This window comes from Polypterus senegalus, chromosome 17, assembly GCF_016835505.1.
Source record: "Polypterus senegalus isolate Bchr_013 chromosome 17, ASM1683550v1, whole genome shotgun sequence".
In the NCBI taxonomy this organism is placed as follows: domain Eukaryota; kingdom Metazoa; phylum Chordata; class Cladistia; order Polypteriformes; family Polypteridae; genus Polypterus; species Polypterus senegalus.
Window position 1 is genome coordinate 95409680 of NC_053170.1, and position 22437 is coordinate 95432116.

General features: G+C 41.5%; 1 protein-coding gene across 1 annotated transcript; it reads right to left on the minus strand.

Annotated features, from left to right (window-relative positions):
- Nucleotides 1-9492: 9492 nt before the first annotated feature.
- On the minus strand, nt 9493-22031 carry cbx4 (chromobox homolog 4 (Pc class homolog, Drosophila)). The gene is made up of 5 exons (XM_039740136.1): nt 21750-22031; nt 21534-21577; nt 18240-18305; nt 16645-16711; nt 9493-11434 (listed from the first exon to the last, which is right to left on the minus strand). Exons 1-5 carry the CDS (start codon nt 21816-21818, stop codon nt 10064-10066), a joined length of 1617 nt encoding a protein of 538 aa, XP_039596070.1. The 5' UTR covers nt 21819-22031; the 3' UTR covers nt 9493-10063.
- Between the last annotated feature and the right edge of the window lie 406 nt (nt 22032-22437).

Sequence of the window (22437 nt, forward strand, 5' to 3'; positions counted from 1 at the left end):
AGTTGTGTTGAACAGCGAGCTGTGGCGTTTTAGGTTCTGGCCACGAAACCATCGTTGAATTCCGTAATTTTGAGTTTAATTTTTCTCTACTTTTTAGAACATTAGAAACTTGAATAAAACGGGCGATTTATCCCAACAAACTCGTCAGTCCTTTTCAATTAGATTGTCAAAATATAACATGACGAGATCTGAAGGTCCCTACACTTCTATTCTCCACCGCAGTACTTGGTCATTTTATCCCATGTATCTAGATAAGTATGTTATGTATGTATGCATATTTAGAAAATATTTACAAAATGGTTCCCACCGTCCTCATTATGGAAACGTATTTGTGCTGGTTGTTTTTCTCAGATTGTCCTCCGTGTCGAGCGAGGAGGAGCGGAATGAATCAGTTGAACCTTTTTCAGTTTCTGCAAAAGGAGATTAAGAGAGGACACGATTGAAATGTTTACAAATATAAAACGAGTGTAGCAAATAAATTCTGCAGCAAAAACACGGCGACAAGCCCGGAAACGTATTCAGGGCAGACTCCGCACGCAGGTTAGAAAGTTTTTTTTCGTACAAAGAACCAGAAACAAGTGGAATAAATGACGAAGACGTGTGCTGGACAGCAGGACCTTGGGGACCTTCAAATCTCGACTTGACTTTATTTCGGACAGTCGACGTGCATCGAATGGACGAGCTTTTTGCGGCCGATACAATTATTCTAACGTTAAAATAACACAATGGACACTTTGAGCGTGTTATTTACTCCTTAAAGCTTTGGACATCAAACACGTCAGCGACACGGTGTGACCCTGAGCAAGTCACCTCACCTGCCTGCGCTCCGTCTGGATCAACAAAACAAATGGAAACCAGTTGTATCTGAAATGCTGTGAGTCACCTTGGGTAAAGACGTCAGCCAAATAAGTAAATGTAGAAGTAAAATATTTCAAATGGTGTCCACGCTTAGAAGTTAATAATAATAATAATAATAATAATAAAACGCACATTAAAACACCCGTGATTCAAAGACGCAGAAGGTTTACTAAAGTTAATTGTACTGGTGATGATGACAATTACAGCTACTACTAGTATTATTGTTTTTTGTCACGCCTAGGATTTTCACATTTCAAATATGCATAAATGCTTTTGAGCTAAATTACACCTCACGACTCTACCATTACAAGGCCCATACTTGTCACATGACCGTTTATGGAGTCCTTCAGTGCAAACCGAAAGTGAATTAGAGAGCTCACGCCTTGCATTATTACAGTGTTTAGGACGTGTCCGTGTTCTCTGCAATTCATTACTTGGTTATTTTAGTTGTTTAGCTTGCACATTCTTTGCTGTCGGAGACGGTTCACACATGAAACTGCGATTTAGATTGGTTCATCTCTCGGGCGCTTTGTACATTTTCGTAATTAGTAAAACACGCGTGTATACACGCTTAAAAATAAAAGTGTCAAAGCAGTTCTTCAGAGCGATGTCATACGGAAACCATTGTTGATTCCCAAAAGAACCATCCAACCTGACCTGAAGGTCTGAAGAAGAATCTCTCTTTGTTTAGTTCAATACATAACCTGTAAAATATTAACAGATAGAAAGATAGGTAGATATATTTTAGCATTAGATAGATAGATAGATAGATAGATAGATAGATAGATAGAACTTTATTTGTCCCAAGGAGGATTTTTTTTTGTTATAGAAGCTCTTTAAAAAAATAAACACATAGATAAGTAAGTAAATAAATAAATATAATACCCCACACTAATCTGAAAACAATGATTGTAAAGCAAGACAATAAAAAGAAAAGCGAAATGACCAATAGGCTCTTGCATTAAATGGACGCTCACTGCACGCAATCACACAGTTAAAATTTTCTTGAGCCTCTCAGTATCCTGTTGCCTACTAGACATTAAAGAGTGGCACATGTATATGTAAAGAAACCTTGCCAGAATGAAATGGTTCTTTGACAAGGAATGGTTCTGAAAAACTTCACAATAAAATGCAATTTTAAAGCAGCATTTTATAGAATCTATCTATCTATCTATCTATCTATCTATCTATCTATCTATCTATCTATCTATCTATCTATCTATCTATGCTAACAATAAAATCTATCTATCTATCTATCTATCTATCTATCTATCTATCTATCTATCTATCTATCTATCTATCTATCTATGGCTGTAAACGGACTAACCTCTGTTGATTTATTAATGTTTAAGGTGCTCATTCAAGCAGACTGAAGGTTACCTGTACAGACCCGTTATTTTTACAAAGGGATTTTCCATTTTTATAATTTCTACCTCAAGCCCGATTTCCGCGGCCGCCCCTCTTCGCATCGCTATTTTGTTTTTTATTTTGTGTTCTTTTTTTTTTTTTTTTCAAATGATATTCTTCCGTTTCCTCGCTCCGAGCCGACCGTCTGTGCTGCCCCCCGCCTGTATATCAACCCTTGCTTTCTCTCCCTCTCTAGCCTAATCACGACCACCTTTTCCATTGTGCCACTCTTACTCAGGTTTGTAATTACGATACCCGAGGGGTGAGTTTCAACACCACAGGCTTGGGGTGAGGAGTAACGCAGCTCCTCTGGTTGGACTGTGGGCTGATCGATATGCATTTAGAGACTCTTATGGTTTTGCGTAAACCCGGGAGATGCGAACATCAAATAATTAATCCGTATAGAGTTGTTTATTAGTTTTGTAAGGCAGTTTATATTGTTTCCGTGGCCTCGCTGATGCAATTAAAAGCTCCATTACTTCTGGTTAAAAGACGATGGGCACACCGTAAGCACTCCACGTCCAAATTGTTGAATTAATTTTTGACCATTTGATTCATTCTTGATCATTTTTTTTTAATTTTATAATGAAAAGCATAACAGCTGACTTGAGCATACAGGAGAAGGTGAATGTTATCACGTCCATTCACCGCCTTGTCCTGTTTACTTCAAATTCCTTTCCTCGTATCCTAAAACCTCAACTTCCCGCATTGTTCGAATTTGAATCTGACTGCGATGGCCTGGCGACCCTAAACTCCACACTGTTCTCAGTTCTAATTTAACTGCGATGGACTGGCGATCTCCCAATCGGTTACTTTTGGCGGGCGCCCGATGCTTGCTGAGGTGGGCTTCAGCTTCTCCCGCGACCCTACCCGGGATTAAGCGCGTTTACAAAATGGAAGGGAATTTTAAAATGAACAAAGAACACAACTCCAATCCCACAAAATCGTGCGCCATCACCCCTTCGAGTGCATAAGATGACCCTCCTTTGTATTTACTTTGAAGAGTTCGTCTAACGCTTTGGTGTGCAGTTCCATCATTGCATTGCAGATCCCGTACGACATGTTTGATTTACAACTGCACTCTGGTTCTAAAAGGGTGCTTTATTGGGTTGTGTGGATCCAATGCTGGTGAAACAACCATTTAATTCTAGGAAGGCTTCTTTGCATTTGAAATTGGTACATTGGCATTTGAAAAAGCTCCTGTAATATGCGGACATCCTTAATGTCCAGTAGGGTACCTTGCAGGATACAACAGAACAAGAAAATCTGCCTGCGTTATTGTATGCAGCGAGTCCTTTTACCATTACAACACAATTAATATTTCAGGAATCTCTCACCATCTATTCGTGTCTGTTTATGGATTCTATCATGGATTAAAGAGAATTCTTCATGGAATCTTCACGTGGATGGTTCTTTTGATGACCAAAAATGGAGTTCCGATGGCATCGCTATAAGGAACCACTTTGGCCCCTTTAGTTTTTAAGAGTGATGTATAAAGAGGACAGGCACACACACACACACACACACACTTAGAAATTGTGGTTCCTTAATGGAATTTTACTACTCGGTGTGGTTCTTTGTTATCATTTCGGACTTGGAAAGAGTTATACGCACATGAAGTTGGGCTTTGAAAACGTTTGCTAATATGTGGACACAACCGAAGTCTTTAACGTTAGTAGGTCACCTAGCAGGATACAACCGATCAAGAAAACCTGAATTTAGTCGGCGTTATTGTATGCAGCAAAAATAATTTTATTTGAAAAAATGACGATGTTACCTGCTGTGGATCTAAATATATAAAGGTTCGCAGGAACCTTCTTGTGGATGATTCTTTTGGGAACCATACATGGTCCTCCTATATGGAATTGCTGAAGAACCGTTTTCGCACCTAAGTGTGTAGCCGTCCTCCACAGACCCTCCAAGCAGACACACCTGAGGTGTTTCCCGAAAGCTTCGTAACACTAAGCGTTAGTTATTCACGAAGATTGATCGGTAAACGCGCCCCACGAGGGTTATTGAAACGCCATTAAGTGTCCGGTTATCGCGTGTGTGCGGGCAAATACAGAAGTAGACATATAAGGCAGCATCACGAGATGTTCCCATCTTTTGTGTTCAAGTCATTTTAGCTATATTAGTACACATTTGTTTGTGTCAAAATTAAACACCGAGTGGCGGATTCCAGCCTGCGGTCCCCCAAATGGCTTACAACAACTCCGACAAATGGACGAATGTCCTGTTGCGATCTGTTCATATCTCCTCCCAACTGATAAAGCGAACTGCTAGCCCAATCTTAAAATACGATTCCTCTCTTGTATAGTCGGGCTTAACTCAAATAAACTCGCACATGCCAAAAGGTTATCAGATGATTTCCTCCCATGGCAGACTGAAGACCAGAAGTCGTTAATATTTCAGCCACTTTCATCAGCGCTTTGAACTGTATACTCTGATAAAAGTCGTGTGACAAATTGATTGGTGAAGGGGCACCGCGGATCGAGAAAGAAGGATGGGCACGAGCACATCAGGGAGCATCTTGAGATTTTACAACATCCATCCATCCATCCATCCATTATCCAACCTGCTATATCCTAACACAGGGTCACAGGGGCCTGCTGGAGCCAATCCCAGCCAGCACAGGGCACAAGGCAGGAAACAAACCCCGGACAGGGCGCCAGCCCATCGCAGGATTTTACAACAGTTTGATAACAAACTTCAATATTTTTCTGAATGAAAAAAAAAAACCAAAAAACCAAAGAGTGGGCATTTTCTTTTCACTGCGTAAAGACGCAATTCTTATGAGCTTATAAATGCCTGGCCATGTCGACCATCATGTATTTAGAAGTTCCTATAAAAAGTGTCATACAAATCTGACTTTTTTTGGATCTCAGTGGTGTCTTGTATAGTTAAAAGACCACCATGATATAGACTGACCATCTACACTCTTAAAAATAAAGGTGCCAAAGTGGTCCTTCATAGTGATGCCATAAGGGAACCACTTTTTGGGTCAGAAAAGAACCTTCCTCATGCAGATTCCACAAAGATCCTCTATTTACTGTATTTAAATCCATAGCACTCTCCATAACCATGGATAGATGCCAACACATTTGTGCAATCCCATTTCATTCCTGACTAGCGAAGGACCTTTGCCTAGAACGTCCACCATGGATAGACTGACCATCTATCTGTGTACACTCTTAAAGTTGCCAAAGTGGTTTCTCAGGGCGATGTCACACACGAAACCTCTTTTGGTTCCAAGAAGAACCGTTCACAAGAAGGTTCTACAAAGAACCTTCATTTATTTTTTGGTATGAATGCTCCATAACCATGAACACATACTGTATAATAACTGCTTTGTGAAATTCAAATACATTCCAATTTGAAAAGGACTCTGGTCTATAGTTAAAAGTCCATCCTGAATAGACATCCATTCATCTACACACTTAAAAAGAAAAGTGCCAAAGCTTTCCTCAGAGCGATGCCATTTTTAGTTACCAAAAGAACAATCCACATGAAGGATCCACAAAGAACCATTATGTTATTTATTGGTATCAAGTTCTGTAACCGTGAATAGATAACAGATTTGTGAAGTCCCAATGGATGCTTGATTTGAGCAGAACATTTGCTGCAGACAAGTTCAGGCCTTCTTGATCTGTTGGTAGACTCCTTACTATACCGTCCGTCCATCCATCCATCCATCCGTCTTCCAAACTATCTAATGATATCAACAGCAGGCTCCAAAACTATATGTAGACAACAGATTTGTGAAATCCCAATGGACTCCTGATGTGAAAAGGACTCTTGCTTCGTACAAGTTCAGATTTTTTTATTTGTTGTTGGACTCCTTACTATAACATCTACCCGTCCATCTTCCAAATCAATTTCATCCTGAGTATGGGGTGACAGGGAAGCTGGAGCCTATCCTTGGGTGTAAAGCAGGTGCAATTCCTGGACAGGGTGCCAGACCTTCTCATGAATGACACATACACCTCTCAGGAGCTAATTTCACATCGCCAAACCACTGAACCTGCATGGCTTTGGACTGTGGGAGGAAACTGGAGCATGAATATGGGGAGAACAGGCCAAACTCCAAGAAGGAAGGACCCAGGCCATGAACCCTGGCCTCCTTACTGTGAATCAGCAACACTAGCACTGCGTGGTACCACAACCGCTAACGCTACTTACCATACACTTAAAAATAAAGGCGCCAGTAAGGTTCTTCAAAGCAATGGGGGAACCCGCCCACCCAAAATGATTCCTCTGCATGAAGGTTCCATAAAGAACCTTTATGTAAGCAGATGTGTGACAGGCTCCAAAAAGTATTCAAAAACAGGAATAGATAGTAACAGATTTGTGAAATATAAATAAGTCCCAGTTTTAAGAGGACTCTTGCTGCATATAACAACACAGGCCAAGTCCAAGTGTTCTTAATCTGTTGATGTTCTGCTAGGTAGCACACCATACATTCAAGATTCCAGCTTTTTACCTTCTCGTATAGGGAAAGTATTGGAATCCTTCAAAAATTCTGTCTTGAGATATTGACGAATCCCCACGTTTTAGACCTCCCTGTGTCTGTAAATTATATTGTTGGAATTAAAAATTCAAATGTTGGAATTTGTATCAACTTTTGGGCTATTTCTGCTAACCAGAAGTAGTACTTCTTTCATTCATGCAGCTGCAGAGTCCAATTTATTCAACTCTACTATTATAATAATTGTTCAGCATGTTATTAATTTCATTTGATTTGTTGATGGTTCTTAGAAATGAGTACATTAGAGGGTCAGCTCTGACAAAGTCAGAGAGGCGAGTAGAGGAGAGATGCTGGGTATAATGAAAGAAGGGTGCTAAGGATAGTGCTGCCAGGCAAGAGGAGAAGAGGAAGGCCAAAGAGCAGGTTTATGGATGTGATGAGAGAGGACATGCTGGCGATGACAGGGACAGGAAGATATGGAAACAAATGATCTGCTGTGGTGACCACTAACGGGAGCAGCCCAAAGAAGAAGATGGTTCTTTAGTGTACATAATATAAAAATATAATCATTGTCTTGTGGTTTACTCCTCAAATATCCATCCTCATATCTGAGTATATGAGAAAGTCTAGGGGAGACCATCCATCCATCCATCATCCAACTCGCTAAATCCTAACTACAGGGTCACGGTGGTCTGCTGGAGCCAATCCCAGCCAACACAGGGCACAAGGCAGGAACCAATCCTGGGCAGGGTGCCAACCCACCGAAGGACACACACAAACACACCCACACACCAAGCACACACTAGGGCCAATTTACAATCGCCAACACACACACACTAAGGACAATTTAGGATCGCCAATGCACCTGCACGTCTTTGGACTGCGGAAGGAAACTCACACAGACACAAGAAGAACATGCAAACTCCACGCAGGGAGGACCCAGGAAGCGAACCCAGGTCTCTTAACTGTGAGGCAGCAGTGCTACCCACTGTGCCACCATGCCACACCTAGGGGAGACCACTCCCAGTTATTTATTTAATATTAAAACGCAGAAATGCCCCAACATCACATGCAGAGAACGTGTCCCAACAGTTCCACGAGGAACAACACAACCCGGTAAAGAACCATAAAATGCCATTAAAAGGACCAGCATTTTTAAGAGCACACCTTCAAGCTTTCTGTTTTGTCCCCAAACCGGGAAGCTTTTTCAAAGCCCAAAGAACCAACGTCACATGCACCAAGGCCTTCAAAGCATGAAACGGCTCTTGGTTAAGCAATTGTTCGACAAGAGCCAGACATTAAAGAGACATTACGCTTTTAAGACCAAAAGGTGTCCGATGTTCACCTGCACAACAAACCCGCCAGGGTGTGACACAATCAAAGTTACGGTGGCACAAGGAAAGAATGGATCCACGTTAGGCCGAATTCAACACTGGTGCAGCTATTCAAAACGAGGCATGCAGGCAACTAGGGAAGGAAAAATACAACAGAAGCAAAACTTTTTCTTTTTTTTTATATTAAACTGTAAGTATATAATTTATTCAGATTTAAATAAGCATTATATGCCCAATAGAAAACTGAACCACTTACAGCTGGAAGGAAGAGGATTCACATTGTTTGCAGCACACTCACAAATAAAGCGGTCACTTTGAATTGCAGCTGTTTGACTGTGCAGGACGGTCCTGTGGCGTTTTTTTTTAAGCATCATTGATAGACAGAAAGCAACAGTATGGGGGCATTGCTGGGGGGGTGGATGTGTCAGGCTACAAAAGTTGGCAAAGTACAAAGAAACGTTCCCACTTACAACAATATAAACTGGCCTTTGCAGAATCAGTTGTACTTCACTAAATCCACAGAAATACATTTGTACCATGAATCGAGTATTTTGTCATATATAAATGTAAAAACACAGATAAAGCTCATTTGTAAGTGACTGCAAAAATCATGGCTTTTTTTATGTTGTTGTTGTTGTTTTTCTTTTTCAGCAGTTGCAATATGGCGGCTAGATACAAAAAAAAAAAAAAAATTTACATAAAAATAAAAAAATAATAATAAAAAAAAAACGGTCTGATCCCTTCATTCCAGGGACAGTTTATTGCAATTAAATGCAAAAAAAAAAATTATTATTGTACCATGAAGTCTTAAATTTCTGTCGATACATTCAAGCAAACAAAACAAGCTTATTAAAGTATAAACATTTCTACAGTTTAGCAGCACTCTGTAAAATAGGTCATCAGCATATAATTATAGAAACCTGTATACTTACAGAAAGTATTCTTTTTTTTTTTTTTTAAAGTATTAAAATAAAAAAATATGATTTATTCATCCCATAGGCATCTATCTCCCCCACATTCAGGCTCACAAACAAACAAACAAACAAAAAAAGAAAAAAAATTCTTCTAAACAAAGTCCACTGGCGGCTTCTCGAAAGCTTTGAACGCTGCCTTTAGAACACGTTACTGGGCCAAATTTTATCCTAAAGAACAAGTCGTGTAAAGTGCCAAAGAAATCATCAAGTATAATATGTGGAAAAAAACAAAAAAAAACAAAACTGAGAAGACCCTCAAAAAATTTACAAGGAGGGGCACTGGAATACAAAGAAAACAAAAAAATAAATAAATAAAGTCAAAAGATGAAGCAGAAGCACATCTTCTCTATGTGGAGTACAGCACGTCCTCTCCAAAACGCTTCAGAGGGTCCACTCTGAAGATCCAAAACGCACAAGGGGATGAACAACGAATGAGCCTCGTCACCCTGTGCCCTTTTTTAGGGGTCCGCGAGTGTGTCGTCTTGCAGACACAGAGAACACGTGGTCTGGTAAAGGTTCTGGTGGAAGCGAACGGCGATGCCTTTGTAGGGAAAATTCACAATGGGATGGGGTTGAGTGGGTGAGGGGGGTTTTCGTAAATCATATTTTTATACAAGTGCCTTGAAACAAAAGCCAAAACATCCAGCAGTGAGTTAACTTAATACTCCCACATATGTACAAGCATTTACATATATAATTTTTTTTTTCTGCCATACAGTTTTAAATGAGTTTGTCTTTCAATAACCGTTTGATGCCAAGGTCCAATGTCACGTTAATCGCTTATCCATAACAATTAATGTGCTTTGAAAGCAGACTTCACTGATGGGGATCAAACAATCACATATATGGAATGCAGCAGCAGAGAAAAAGAATTGAATAACCGTCGATCAAAGTGCAGTAAATACCAAATGACTTGTAGCCAGTTAGTCAAATAAAAATAAAAAAGCAGTATGCACGTTTGCTTTCTCTAGAAGGCAGCAGGCATTGGACGTGGTCCCGTTTCGTGTGGAGTCCGACGCAAAGAATTACACAGCGATATATTCCTTAAACGTTACGGTAAGGCAGTTCGCCGTCACGTCGGTGATGACAATGTTTCCCAGGAAAGGTTTGAAACAAGAAACGGGCTCCTCTTTGTTGGGCTGTGTTTCTGGAGGGACGGGGGTCTCCGGTTCCACTTGGACTGGCTTGCAAATCTCCGTTTCAGTCCGGGGTTTCACAAAGCTCAAGTCGATAGGCTCCTCGGGGTTCGGGTCGTCGAACCCATAGTTCTGTCCGCTGCCGTTATAGAAACCGTTGAAGTGACCGTTGACCGGTTTTTCTTGGGCTACCTGGGGTGCACTGCTAGGAGCGCTGATACTCCTGGCGGCAAGAAACTTTTTGGAGACCCCCACCCTGTGCTCATTGGGTTCCGACAGGTTGCGTTTCCTGGAATGGGCCACGTTCAAGCCCGTGTCGTCTCTCCTCTGGTCTACCCGAGACAGCACGCCCATCTCAAAGGGCCACGGTATCAAGTTGGGTTTGGTCGTCAGCTGGAGGGGCTCGTCGGACGGGGGCTCGGCCCCGTTCTCCGTTTCGTGGGCCCCCTTTTCCAGGCCGTTGCTCAGCTTTACATCCTCCCTGATGTAGTGTCCAGTTTTAAATTCCGAACAGCTAATTGTCTGTAATCCTTCTGCTTCCTTAATGTGACCGTTTTCTGTTTTTTCAACGCCAAGCAGTTTAATCCTTTCTGGGATATTCTCTGACATGTCGGTCTTTCGCTCCTGGGGTTGACGATCAGCATTAGGTTCCCCGGATTTAATCTTCACCGACTGCATTCCGTTTTCCATGTACTTACTCATGACAATAACAATTCTACCGTTTTTGTTTTTGTTTTTGACAATTTTCATTTTACTCCCAATCCCGTTGGCCAGTACATCTCTGCCGGCATGCGTAACTCCATTTGGTTTCTCGGCCTGTTCCGTTACAGCGTGCTGAACTGGCACCTTCTTCAGATCCAAGGAAAGGTCTTTGACCTGAGCCAGGCAGCCCGTCTCTTTACTGTTGACCCATTTGGGCCGCATTGGCGCACCCAAAGTTCTGCTGTGCTCCAAATGCACCTGGCCATTGGATTCTTTACTCCTTTGAAACTGGAGGTCGTACATCTTGGGGTCGGGCTGATAGTGGTGGTGTTTCTTGCTGTTGAGCTGGTAGTAGTATTTCTTCTTGCCATTAATCTGCTGCTCCACCTGGCTCTCCTTGCCGTTGGGTTGATACTGGTGGTGCTTTTTGCTGTTGAGCTGGTACTGCTGCTGCTGAATCTTGCTTCCTTGCATCGACTCTGTCTTGGTTATTTCCGCTTCCATGGTAGCTTCCTGGAGTCCGGAGAGGATGCCGGAACGCCTGGCAAAAGCGGGAAGCTGCAAATAAATAAAGAAGGATGTTTAGCATGGGACAGATTGGCAGTCCTGTGAAGGAGATGGGTATGAAAAGTAGACAGAGGCACAGATATGAAACACTTTTAAAATACATTTGATTAACTGTATATTTTCACGGTTAATAAACTATAATACAATTAACTGTTGCAGTAAATAATGATATTAAACAGATAAATACAGGGTGGTCCAGATCTAGTTATGCAGATCCAGATCGTCTGGATGACTTTGATTTATGCGGGGACGATTCCAGTTTGGCACAAAGATGATTCTTCATGTCGTCAGTTTGCACACTTCTCGATGGTCCGGGATCTTTCAGGCGATTTTCTATGTAATAAACTTAATAAGTTATAGCGTAATGAAAATAATTAGATCTGGACCACCCTATAGATGAAAATTTACATTTACGGCAAGTCATTTTTTTGGCAGTCAATATCAATTCCTAAATGTGGAAGATTATTTAGTAAATGATTGTTGCATTGCCCAAAGCACATAATGGCACCCATTCTAAATTTGCATAAAGGTAGGATATTTGCATAAGGGAACACCCTTTTTCCTGCAAAGCTGTCTTTTCTTCCTTCTAACTCTCCTATTTATGCATGGAGATAAACAAATATTTAATGATGGTTAACAAAATACATTTTCAGTGTGTTTTCCGAATGCTTTCTATGGTAATTTGAAGGCTTATTTTGGAAATACTGCAGCACACCCTACTTCAGAAAAGCAATGTTTCCTTCTCCACTGGACAACCTGAATTACTTTGTCCTGAGTGGGGTCTGGGTGGGGTCAGCATAGGCCGCAAGGAGTGAAGAAACCCTAGACAGGCCGCCTGTACATCGCAGATCAAACACACGCACAGCAACCATAGATTAGTGTTAATTCAGTATCACCAATCCACTTGCATGTCTTTGGACTAAAGGAAGAAAATGGAGAACCCAGAGGAAACTCATGAAGGCTGGTTCCCTTAGTGTACCACTGCATCACTGTGCCGCCCGCAACATGAATTGTGTTTCATAAATCGTTGGTTCACATCAAATGATTTAAATCATTGGTCTCTAACTCTGGTCCTGGAGGGCTGCAGGTTTTCATTCTAACCCTTTTCTTAATTGGTGACCAGTTTTTGCTGCTAATTAACTCCTTTACCTTTCATTTTAATGGACTTATTTTTAAAGATTTGTTGCCTTGAATTTCTTCACTGTTCTACTGAATTGCTTCATTTCTTTCCTTAAAGAAGACCAACTAAGCCAGGGCCTCAAACTCCGACCAGTTGCCTAATTAGGTGCCGATTCTTGTCGTTAATTAAACCCGTTCTTTAATTCCATGGCTTGGTGCTGCTCTCATTGTGTAATAGCAGAAATTTCCGAAATTGTTGATTTTCTCTTTTCTAAGAGCACACTGGTAAAATGTTTTGGGGACCTGAGCAGAGCAACATTCCCGAGACCTTTATTTTTCTTTATTTTCAGATATTGTATGATGGAAACATTTTATATCTCATTGCTGCTTGGCTGCTAATTAAGGAAAAGGAAACAATTAAGGGGTCTGAGTCTTCAAGAGCAAATCAATTAAAATTAATTTAAAAGAAGTTAATTAGCAGCAAACACAAAGTCACTAATTAAGAAAAGGGTTAGAATGAAAACATGTAGCCACTGCGGCCCCCAGGACTGGAGTTGGGGACCCCACGATTTAAATAATTGTCTGTTGACATTTCTTCATATATAATACGCTACTGTGGCTGTCGCTTTGTCTGTCCAGGACTTTAATTCACCTGTAGCTCGCAAACCGTTTGACCGATTGGCCTGAAATTTGGTACACATATACTACGTGACGTCTACGATCCGCTTTCGGGGTGATGGTTGACCTCCAAGGTTGTTCCCGTTTTTTATTTTAATTTATTGTAGAATCAACTCTCAGCAGTGGCCAGCAGGGCGGCCATGTGGCACATGCGTACGGGCGCCATTCTCATCCCTACCACCTTCGCCGTCTCTTCCCCTACCTCTTCATATCTTAAATGGATTCTTGAGGCAGATTGAAGACTTAAGTGCCAGCTTAAGTGAAAAATTAAGGAAAATGTACAAAGTCATTGCAACAACAAACACTGACTTAATCACTTTTAATGCGAAAAGATGCCGTTGAAGGAAGAGAAGAAGCGGGCCGCTAGGGTGGAGAAAAGAAGAGCTGCTCAGGAGCTGACAAGTGCTAAAACGTACAGAGGACGCTCAAGTCAAGTGTATTCACGGCACGTTATCATGCAGTATGCCGTTGCTGGTAATATATGTGACGTTGATAATCTCCTTCAGGTTAAATGAACTGTGTAAGGTACGTATATCACAAGCTAAAAGCTGCATCACTGAATTGGTTAGCCAGTTCAGTTTACTATTAATGACAACAAACTTATAACTGTTGACTGCATTCATTTCATTGAGGTGATCCGTACGCTGATCTATGCTCCCGACTGCTTTTTGATTTCTTCCAGTAGAGACTCCATAACAAATAAATCAATACCAAAAGATTACAAGAGGTGATGCGATATACAATTTATACCGAGTCTGTCAGTCTGTCACACTATCCCCCGTGACCTACTCAGGCTAGAACTTTCATCTTGGTCTCAATAGAAAAGCATATGACCAGATATGTTGTGGACTTTAAGAGAAAGGTGTATTTGCATTTTATTTTAGAACCATAGGTCCATGTCTTTCACGAGTTAAACGTTTTTTGGGATTATTTGGAAAATATGGTAAAAAAAATAAAATAAACCAAAAGAAAACAACAAATTGTCTCGAGTTCTTCAACAGAAGTTATTCTTACTATCGGCTGAACAAACAAATCAAGGTATGCGCTGGCGAGGCAAGAAATTAGAAAAACAAGCGAGGCATGCGGCCTACTGATGATTCAAGAGAAACACTTTACTGCTCCTTTAGGAAATGTTTTGGGGGGGTCTGCTAAGCCCATCTAGGTCTTCTGGCCAGATTGTCACCATGCTTCATGAGTGAAGGTTTTAACGGCATTTGTTCCTCCCCGGTTAGCTCAGCATTTCTAGCATCTACTATTAAATACTGAAAGTGATCAATGTCCACGTGACATGTCTGACCACTTCGGAATTCTCTAGCAGTTTAAACACCAACACCACTCCCCCATCCATCACCACCCCTAGGGTCCACTTCCCAGGCCATTAGGCTCATATATCAAGGACTCTCCCAGGTCTTTGCTCACATGATCGTTCTTCACAAGGATATGCCAGGCCAGTGTCATGCTTAATCAGGCATTTCCCACAAGACATCTGCAGTTACCAGGAGAAGGGATAAACTAGACAGACCTGCATGTGCATGATGGTCTTCTTTCTGATTTTTAGCTTATGCTCCACACATCAATAAGATGATGAAATTGCAAATATATAAAAATACAGTTGTGCTTGAAAGTTTGTGAACCCTTTAGAATTTTCTGTATTCTGCATAAATATGACCTAAAACATCATCAGATTTTCACTCAAGTCCTAAAAGCAGATAAAGAGAAACCAGTTAAACAAATGAGACAAAAATATTATACTTGGTCATTTATTTATTAATGAAAATGATCGAATATTACATATTTGTGAGTGGCAAAAGTATGTGAACCTTTGCTTTCAGTATCTGCTGTGACCCCCAATAACTGCAACTAAACGTTTCCGGTAACTTTTGCTCATTCCTGCACACCGGCTTGGAGGAATTTTCGCCCATTCCTCCGTACAGAACAGCTTCAACTCTGGGATGTTGGTGGGTTTCCTCACATGAACTGCTCTCTTCAGGTCCTTCCACAACATTTCGATTGGATTAAGGTCAGGACTTTGACTTGGCCATTCCAGAACATTCACTTTATTCTTCTTTAACCATTCTTTGGTAGAACGACTTGTGTGCTTAGGGTCGTTGTCTTGCTGCATGACCCACCTTCTCTTGAGATTCAGTTCATGGACAGATGTCCTGACATTTTCCTTTAGAATTCTCTGATATCATTCAGAATTCATTGTTCCATCAATGAAGGCAAGCCGTCCTGGCCCAGATGCAGCACAACAGGCCCACACCGTGATACCACCAGCATGTTTCACAGATGGGAGAAGGTTCTTATGCTGGAATGCAGTGTCTTCCTTTCTCCAAACATAACGCTTTTCATTTAAACCAAAAAGTTCTATTTTGGTCTCATCCGTCCACAAAACATTCTTCCAGTAGCCTTCTGGTTTGTCCACGTGATCTTTAGCAAACTGCAGACGAGCAGCAATGTTTTTTGGAGAGCAGTGGCTTTCTCCTTGCAACCCTGCCATGCACACCATTGTTGTTCAGTGTTCTCCTGATGGTGGACTCATGAACATGAACATTAGCCAATGTGAGAGAGGCCTTCAGTTGCTTAGAAGTTACCCTGGGGTCCTTTGTGACCTCACCGACTATTACACGTGTGCCTTGCTCTTGGTGTGATCTTTGTTGGTCGACCACTCCTGCGGAGGGTAACAATGGTCTTGAATTTCCTCCATTTGTACACAATCTGTCTGACTGTGGATTGGTGGAGTCCAAACTCTTTAGAGATGGTTTTGTAACCTTTTCCAGCCTGATGAGCATCAACAACTCTTTTTGTGAGGTCCTCAGAAATCTCCTTTGTTGGTGCCATGATACACTTCCACAGACATGTGTTGTGAAGAGCAGACTTTGATAGATCCTGTTCTTTAAATAACACAGGGTGCCCACTCACACCTGATTGGCATCCCATTGACTCGAATTTCACCTTCAGACTAACTGATCATCCGTGAGGTTCACATACTTTTGCCACTCACTAATATGTAATATTCGATCATTTTCCTCAATAAATAAATGACCAAGTATAATATTTTTATCTCATTTGTTTAATTGGTTTCTCTTTATCTACTTTTAGGACTTGAGTGAAAATCTGATGATGTTTTAGGTCATATTTATGCAGAAATATAGAAAATTCTAAAGGGTTCACAAACTTTCAAGCACAGCTGTACAAAAAAAAAAAAACAAAACAAAAACACCAGCATATTGAGATGCCAGAACAGTTCAAAATGCAAACTCAGTTTCACACCCTGAACGGAATGCGGTAGGCATACTGTAGGTGCCCGTCAACAACAAGCCAACCAAACTTGAATTTCTTCTTTTAATTCTTGCATACACAGGATGATTAATTATTGTCAAATAAAAGGAAAAAAAGTTTACCTGAACGAGAAGGTGTTTAGGCTTTGGACCCCGTTTGCGGTAACCCAGCATCATCTCCTGCCTTTCTCTGTAGAATAAAACAGAACACATTAAGCAGAAGCATTTTTAGTCACTACTACCTCCAAAGTGCTCATATTTAGATGTATTAACACATTTTTTTTTTTTTAATTTATATTGATTTATTTGCATCATTGGCCTGTTTTGTCCAACCGATAGCCTATAAATCTAGGCACAATCTGAGCTCAAAAACACTTTTACTTTGAGACCCCCACATTAAATTGCAGTTGAAGGGACCCAACCTTGAGCAGCATTGCAAGATTTCTAGATTTCTAGAAAGTATTGTGGTATTGTTAAGGGATTTTCTACACACATGGCCATGAGGGAGATATATATGTGCATCCACTGCAAAGTTTCTGCTTCAGGAAGCAAAGAAAACAAGCCAGCTGTCCATCACCGGCTTACCGCCATCTCCATTTCCACCTTCCCCTGGTGTTTGATGTGTATGAAAGGTGTTCAAGGAGAACGTTTTCACTGATAAAGATTGCATTAAAGGAACTTTAAAACATAATAGAAGAACATCAGAAACTTGACCAACAAGAGGAGACCATTCAGTCTATCCAGCTCTTTTGTTTAGCTACGTTGTCCACACAGCTCATTCAGGCCCATCTTAAAGGTTGTTTCAGTTCACCAGTAAAGCACTATTTTCCTCCACGGTGAAACAACTAAGCTTTAAGGTCATGTAACTTAAAACTCGGCAGATGGAAAAAAAAAAAGAAAAAAGGCCAGTCCACCAGCAGGGCTAACACACACACACACACACACAAAAAAACAGAGTATGCTTGCCAGCAATGGTGGGCTTGAAATTATTAGAACGGATCCTTCAGGCCACTCTGTCAGCCTCAGTAAGCCCAACGCGTCGGCATCCCATAATTCCACCAAGAGTGCACTGCAAAAACAGATTGCTTTTCCTCCAGGCAATCGTAAAGTAGTCAACATGAACGAGCCGAGTTTCATTTGTATTCTGGCCTTGAAGGAGTTAATGGTCGGCTCCAGAGGTTTAGCGAAGCAGCTGAATGACACCAGGCTTCTTTTTTTTTTTTTCTCGGAATAGTAGGCTGCATGGATCTGCAAGTCCAGCTCTGTTCAGGGTCAGTAGAAATAACAGTTAAAAAAAGGTGCCACCTCTTCATTTCTCTAGTAGTAGCCCCCACCCCCCCAACCACCATTGTGATTCTGTAAAGGACGTTACAGCTCCATAAAGTCGACTGTGCGCCGGCCGCTGGTGGTGATGCTAGCAGTCGCATTTGTGGCCAAGCTCTTTTACTCAGTCAGCCCCAGGAGAATTAAACGCGCGTCAATTAAGCGGGGGGCTCTTAGGGGGATGGAAAGAAACACTGCATTCCTAATTATATAGTCATTTCCATTTTAATTCAGACGCTCCAAATCGCTTTCGAGAAGAGCAGCAAAGTAGAGCGGAGACAGACAGACGGTCTACTTCACCACAAGGGGCGGGGTGGAGCTGCAGTTAGTGCAAGGCGGGGGCTGGGCTTTACCATTTATGGTAAAACTGCAAGCGCGCTGGACGTTGATCTCACCTGTTTTGAAAAGCAATCAGCAACCTTGGATCAAGGATGTTTTCCTCCGGCTCCCATGTGCTGTATCTGTCAAGGGATACAGAGAGTTGACGGGTAAATACAACTGCTGGACACAAACTGACATGAGCCTAAACTCGGAGGGCAGGGTGTGTGGATAGATAGATAGATAGATAGATAGATAGATAGATAGATAGATAGATAGATAGATAGATATGAAAAGCACTATATAATAGATAGATAGAACAATAGAAAATGCATTATATAATAGAGATATGAAAGGTGCTATATAATAGATAGAGATATGAAAAGCACTATACAATAGATAGATATGAAATATCACTCTGTATATATGCCTTTCATATTTATCTATGAAAGGCACTATATAATGAAACATGTATTATGCAGTAGCATTGGTATCTATCTATGCAAGGCACTATATAATGGAACTGTCTGTCTGTCTATCTATTATGTAGTACCATTCCAATCTATCTATGAAAGGCAATATATATAATAGCACTGTCATTCTATGTTATATAGTGCCTGTTCCTATCAGTCTGACTATCAGAAAGATAAGCAGGAAGACGTACAATCCACAGATCTTTATTTGTCCCAATGTTTTTATTTTTTTGGTTACAGAAGCTGGGGATCGATCTGTTCTTAACTCAATTTTTCTTTTTGTAAAAACTTGATTGCTTTGTATGGATTGTAATAAAATTAATAAAAATAAAAAAAATAAATATATTATAATAAACTACCACCATCCTGGCCTAGTAAGTCAAATGAGCAAAATTAAACATAAAAGCCTAAATTGGTACAAACATTTGTAAATACAGCAGTTTTAATATACCTTAATTGTTGAATGTCTCTTCTTGGACAACATTAATGTTAAATGGCATTCAAACAGTGGTGGAGTAGGAGGCTGTGGATAAACTAATGGACACTTTCTTGGTCTGTCGCTATCCTCTTAGCATACTTTACATTACAGATTTCTGTTATGTTCCACATATTAGGGACCTTTCCATTGCCCACAGATCCAATTTTACCCCTTTACAGAATAAAATGTTTCTTTGTCAAGCAGTGGTACCACGGAGAACCTTAAAGTGCCATTAAAAAACCAGCATGGGTATTCTAAATTGGTTGCAATGTCACATTCTGTTATGGATAATTTTAATACAGTGTGGAAAAGTGGTTAAGGCTTTGGACTTCAATCCTTGTGATTGTGGGTTCAAATCCTGCTGCCGACATGGTGGGACCCTGAGAAAGTCACTTCACATGTGTGAGCCCCAATTGGAAAAAAACGGAACCAATCGTATCTTGGAAATGTTGTAAAGGTGTCCGCCAAATAAATAATAATAATACTGCTGACTGCCTTAGTGTCACACAGTAGAGGAGATTGAATTGGTTGCAAATTCTCCAAATGTCTCTCAAGGTCCTCACACTTAGCCTGACTGACATTAGAGCCTAATGGTAAAGATGTAATGCTGTAAAGGACATTGGGACAATCGAGAAAAGAAAAGGCCATTCAGCCCAAGAAAGCTCACCAGTCCTATCCACTTAATTGTTCCCAAATATCATGGAGTCTAAAATTGAAAGTCACAAAACTCCTCCTCGCTGAGTAAGCCTCCTTAAATTCTCATTTCTTGTCTGATAACTTTACGTAAGGTGAATTACAACATTTGACATACAGTTGGTTCCACATTTTTTGTGTTTTTCCAGTTGGAGCAGAAGATGATGAAGTGGCTTGCTGTTGGTCACAGAGTGTCACCTGTGGGATTTGAACCCCTGCCCCCAGTCCATATTCTTAACCACTACACCACACTGCCCACTTAAATGCTCCACATTTGAGATGCTGGAGTCGAATGATTTAAGGCTGGAGACAGTGGCACTGACCAAAACACAGGAGTAAGAGTTGGAGGTGGCAGAGTTAAAGTTACTAAGATTTGCATTGGGTGTGATGAGGATGGACAGGAATAGGACATTAGAGGCTCAGCCCACATTGGAGAGTTGGGAGACCAAACCAGAGAGGCGAGATTGCATTGGTTTGGACATGTTTAGAGGAGAGATGCTGAGTATATTGAGAGAAGGGTGCTAAGGATAGAGCTGCCAGGTAAAAGGATAAGAGGAAGGCCTAAAAGGGGGTTTATGGATGTGGTTAGAGAAATGACATGCAAATGGTGGGTGTGACAGAGCAAGATGCAGGGACAGGAAGATATGGAAAAAGATGATCCACTGTGGCGACCCCTAACGGGAGCAGCCCAAAAGAAGGAGAAGAAGAAGAATGATTTCTGATGCCATTGAAGTAGAAACCCTGGCAGCCTTTAAGAAAGAATTGGGATGAGAGATGGAGACAGCTTAACTATTAGCCAAAGCAACCACCTTGGTGGACTGAGTGGTATCCTGTCGTTTGTCAGCTTTCTCGGGTTCTTATGTTGCAGTTGTTGGTGGCTGTTCTGTGGTAAATCCTGAACTGTCCGTGTGTGCAACAGGGCATCTAATCCAGGATCGGTTCCTCTGGTGTGTAGTGTGTGACTGCCAACAACCATTACAAAAACCAATGAATGGATTGATGGGTGGGTGGAAGGACAGACCTCGGTGATGTTTACTATCATCTTCAGATGTTCCACGTTTAACAGGCCGGTGTTTACGGAGTATGCGCGCAGAAACCCGCACACTCACACTCGCGCGCGCGCTCACACACACACACACACACACGCCAAGACCGCAGCCCTGTAACTTTATATGCTCAGTTCCTCTTCGTGGTGCTAACATGTCATTTCAAAGAGCTGCGAGTTACTAAACACTACAGCCGTCCGATTCAAATTTCACTTTGCAAAAAGTGCTGTTTAAAAAGAGAACCCGGCCGCCCAGCTCCAACTAAATGTGGTGTAGGCTAATACTAAAATCCACACGAGCTCCGAGAAGTCTTGCCTCTGCGAACGCGACAGCGTCAAGACCCCCTTTTTTCCTGCGCTGTCAGATTTAAAGTAAAAGCGCGCCTTATTCTAGTTTATTCTTTAATGCAACGAAAAATCCCAAATCTGTAATGGAAAGAAGCCATTTTATTCCGACATGCACACTGTATACGCAGCTAATTAAAAAAAAATAAATTAATTAAAACTGGATTAGCTGCCCCGGCGTTTCCATTTGAATGCATTAGTGATGGTAACATTGCGCTGATGCAAAGAGGAAAAAAAAAAAAAAAAAAAAAAAACCTTGCGAAATGTTAAGAAGGTTGTCAAAGGCGGGTTTGCAGTGCACTTGGATACAAGCAGGAATAATGAAAAGCAGACTTACTTAGGAGACCATCCTCTCCACTTCACCAGGTATTCGATCCGTCCCTGTTTAAAAAAAAATAATAATTATAAAAAAAAATTCAAAAGCTGCAAAGCCAGGCAACGTCACCGGCGAAGAAGGCGGAAAGTGAGCCCCGCTTCATTTCGCTCTTGGTTTCCACTGCTTTTTTTTGCCCCCTTTTCCAGCCTGGAATATTGGAACACGCGTTTTATTTACCTTTCTTATTCGTTTCTTTTCGATGCTTTCCACCGCAAAGACGTGCTCTCCGGCGGCTGGGAGCTCCATGTTTGTTTGCTGGGTGGTTTTGAAGCGCTCGAAGAAAACGACCTTCTCTCCGACTTCCACCCTCCTCTCTGGATTTGTCCTGCTAATTTTCCTGCTCGCTTGCTCGATCTCGCGCTCTCGCTAGCTGCTTTCCTAACGTAGTGATCATTGGCAAGAAGCTCAACGCACACTGACTGATCTACTGGCTGCCGCTGCAGAAGAGCTCATGCAAATAGCTGGGCACGTGACGTCACGAGGGGGTACTGGTGCTATGCATGAGCCGCGCTGTCACTCGGCTGGGGTGCAGCACTGCCGTGCGCTGCAAGAGGGAGCTACAGCAATGGAATGGAATGAAACGAGAGCTTCGCTGTTGCCAAAAAAAAGGAATGATAAAAGTAACGAGAGACAGAAAGGACCTTCACGTAGCTTATGAGAGGAACTTCAGAAAACGATGTGGTGTTATAGTATGATCACTCCCGGCGAATCCGTTCATCCTTTCCTTAAAGCTTGTAAAATTCGGGAGCCTTCCGCCAATAAACCCTCGCCAGTCAACACACATCGACAGGACATAATGAGAGTTATAATTAAACAATTTCCCAGTTCGGGTCGATTATGTGCTGAAAATCCGAACCACGTGCTC

Coding starts and splice junctions, on each gene's coding strand:
- cbx4 (XM_039740136.1), bottom strand. CDS start 21,818: ATGGAGCTCCCAGCCGCCGGAGAGCACGTCTTTGCGGTGGAAAGCATC. Junction 18,306..21,533: donor TGGAGAGGATGGTCTCCTAA/GTAAGTCTGCTT, acceptor ATCCCTTGACAG/ATACAGCACATGGGAGCCGG. Junction 16,712..18,239: donor CTGATTGCTTTTCAAAACAG/GTGAGATCAACG, acceptor TTTATTCTACAG/AGAAAGGCAGGAGATGATGC.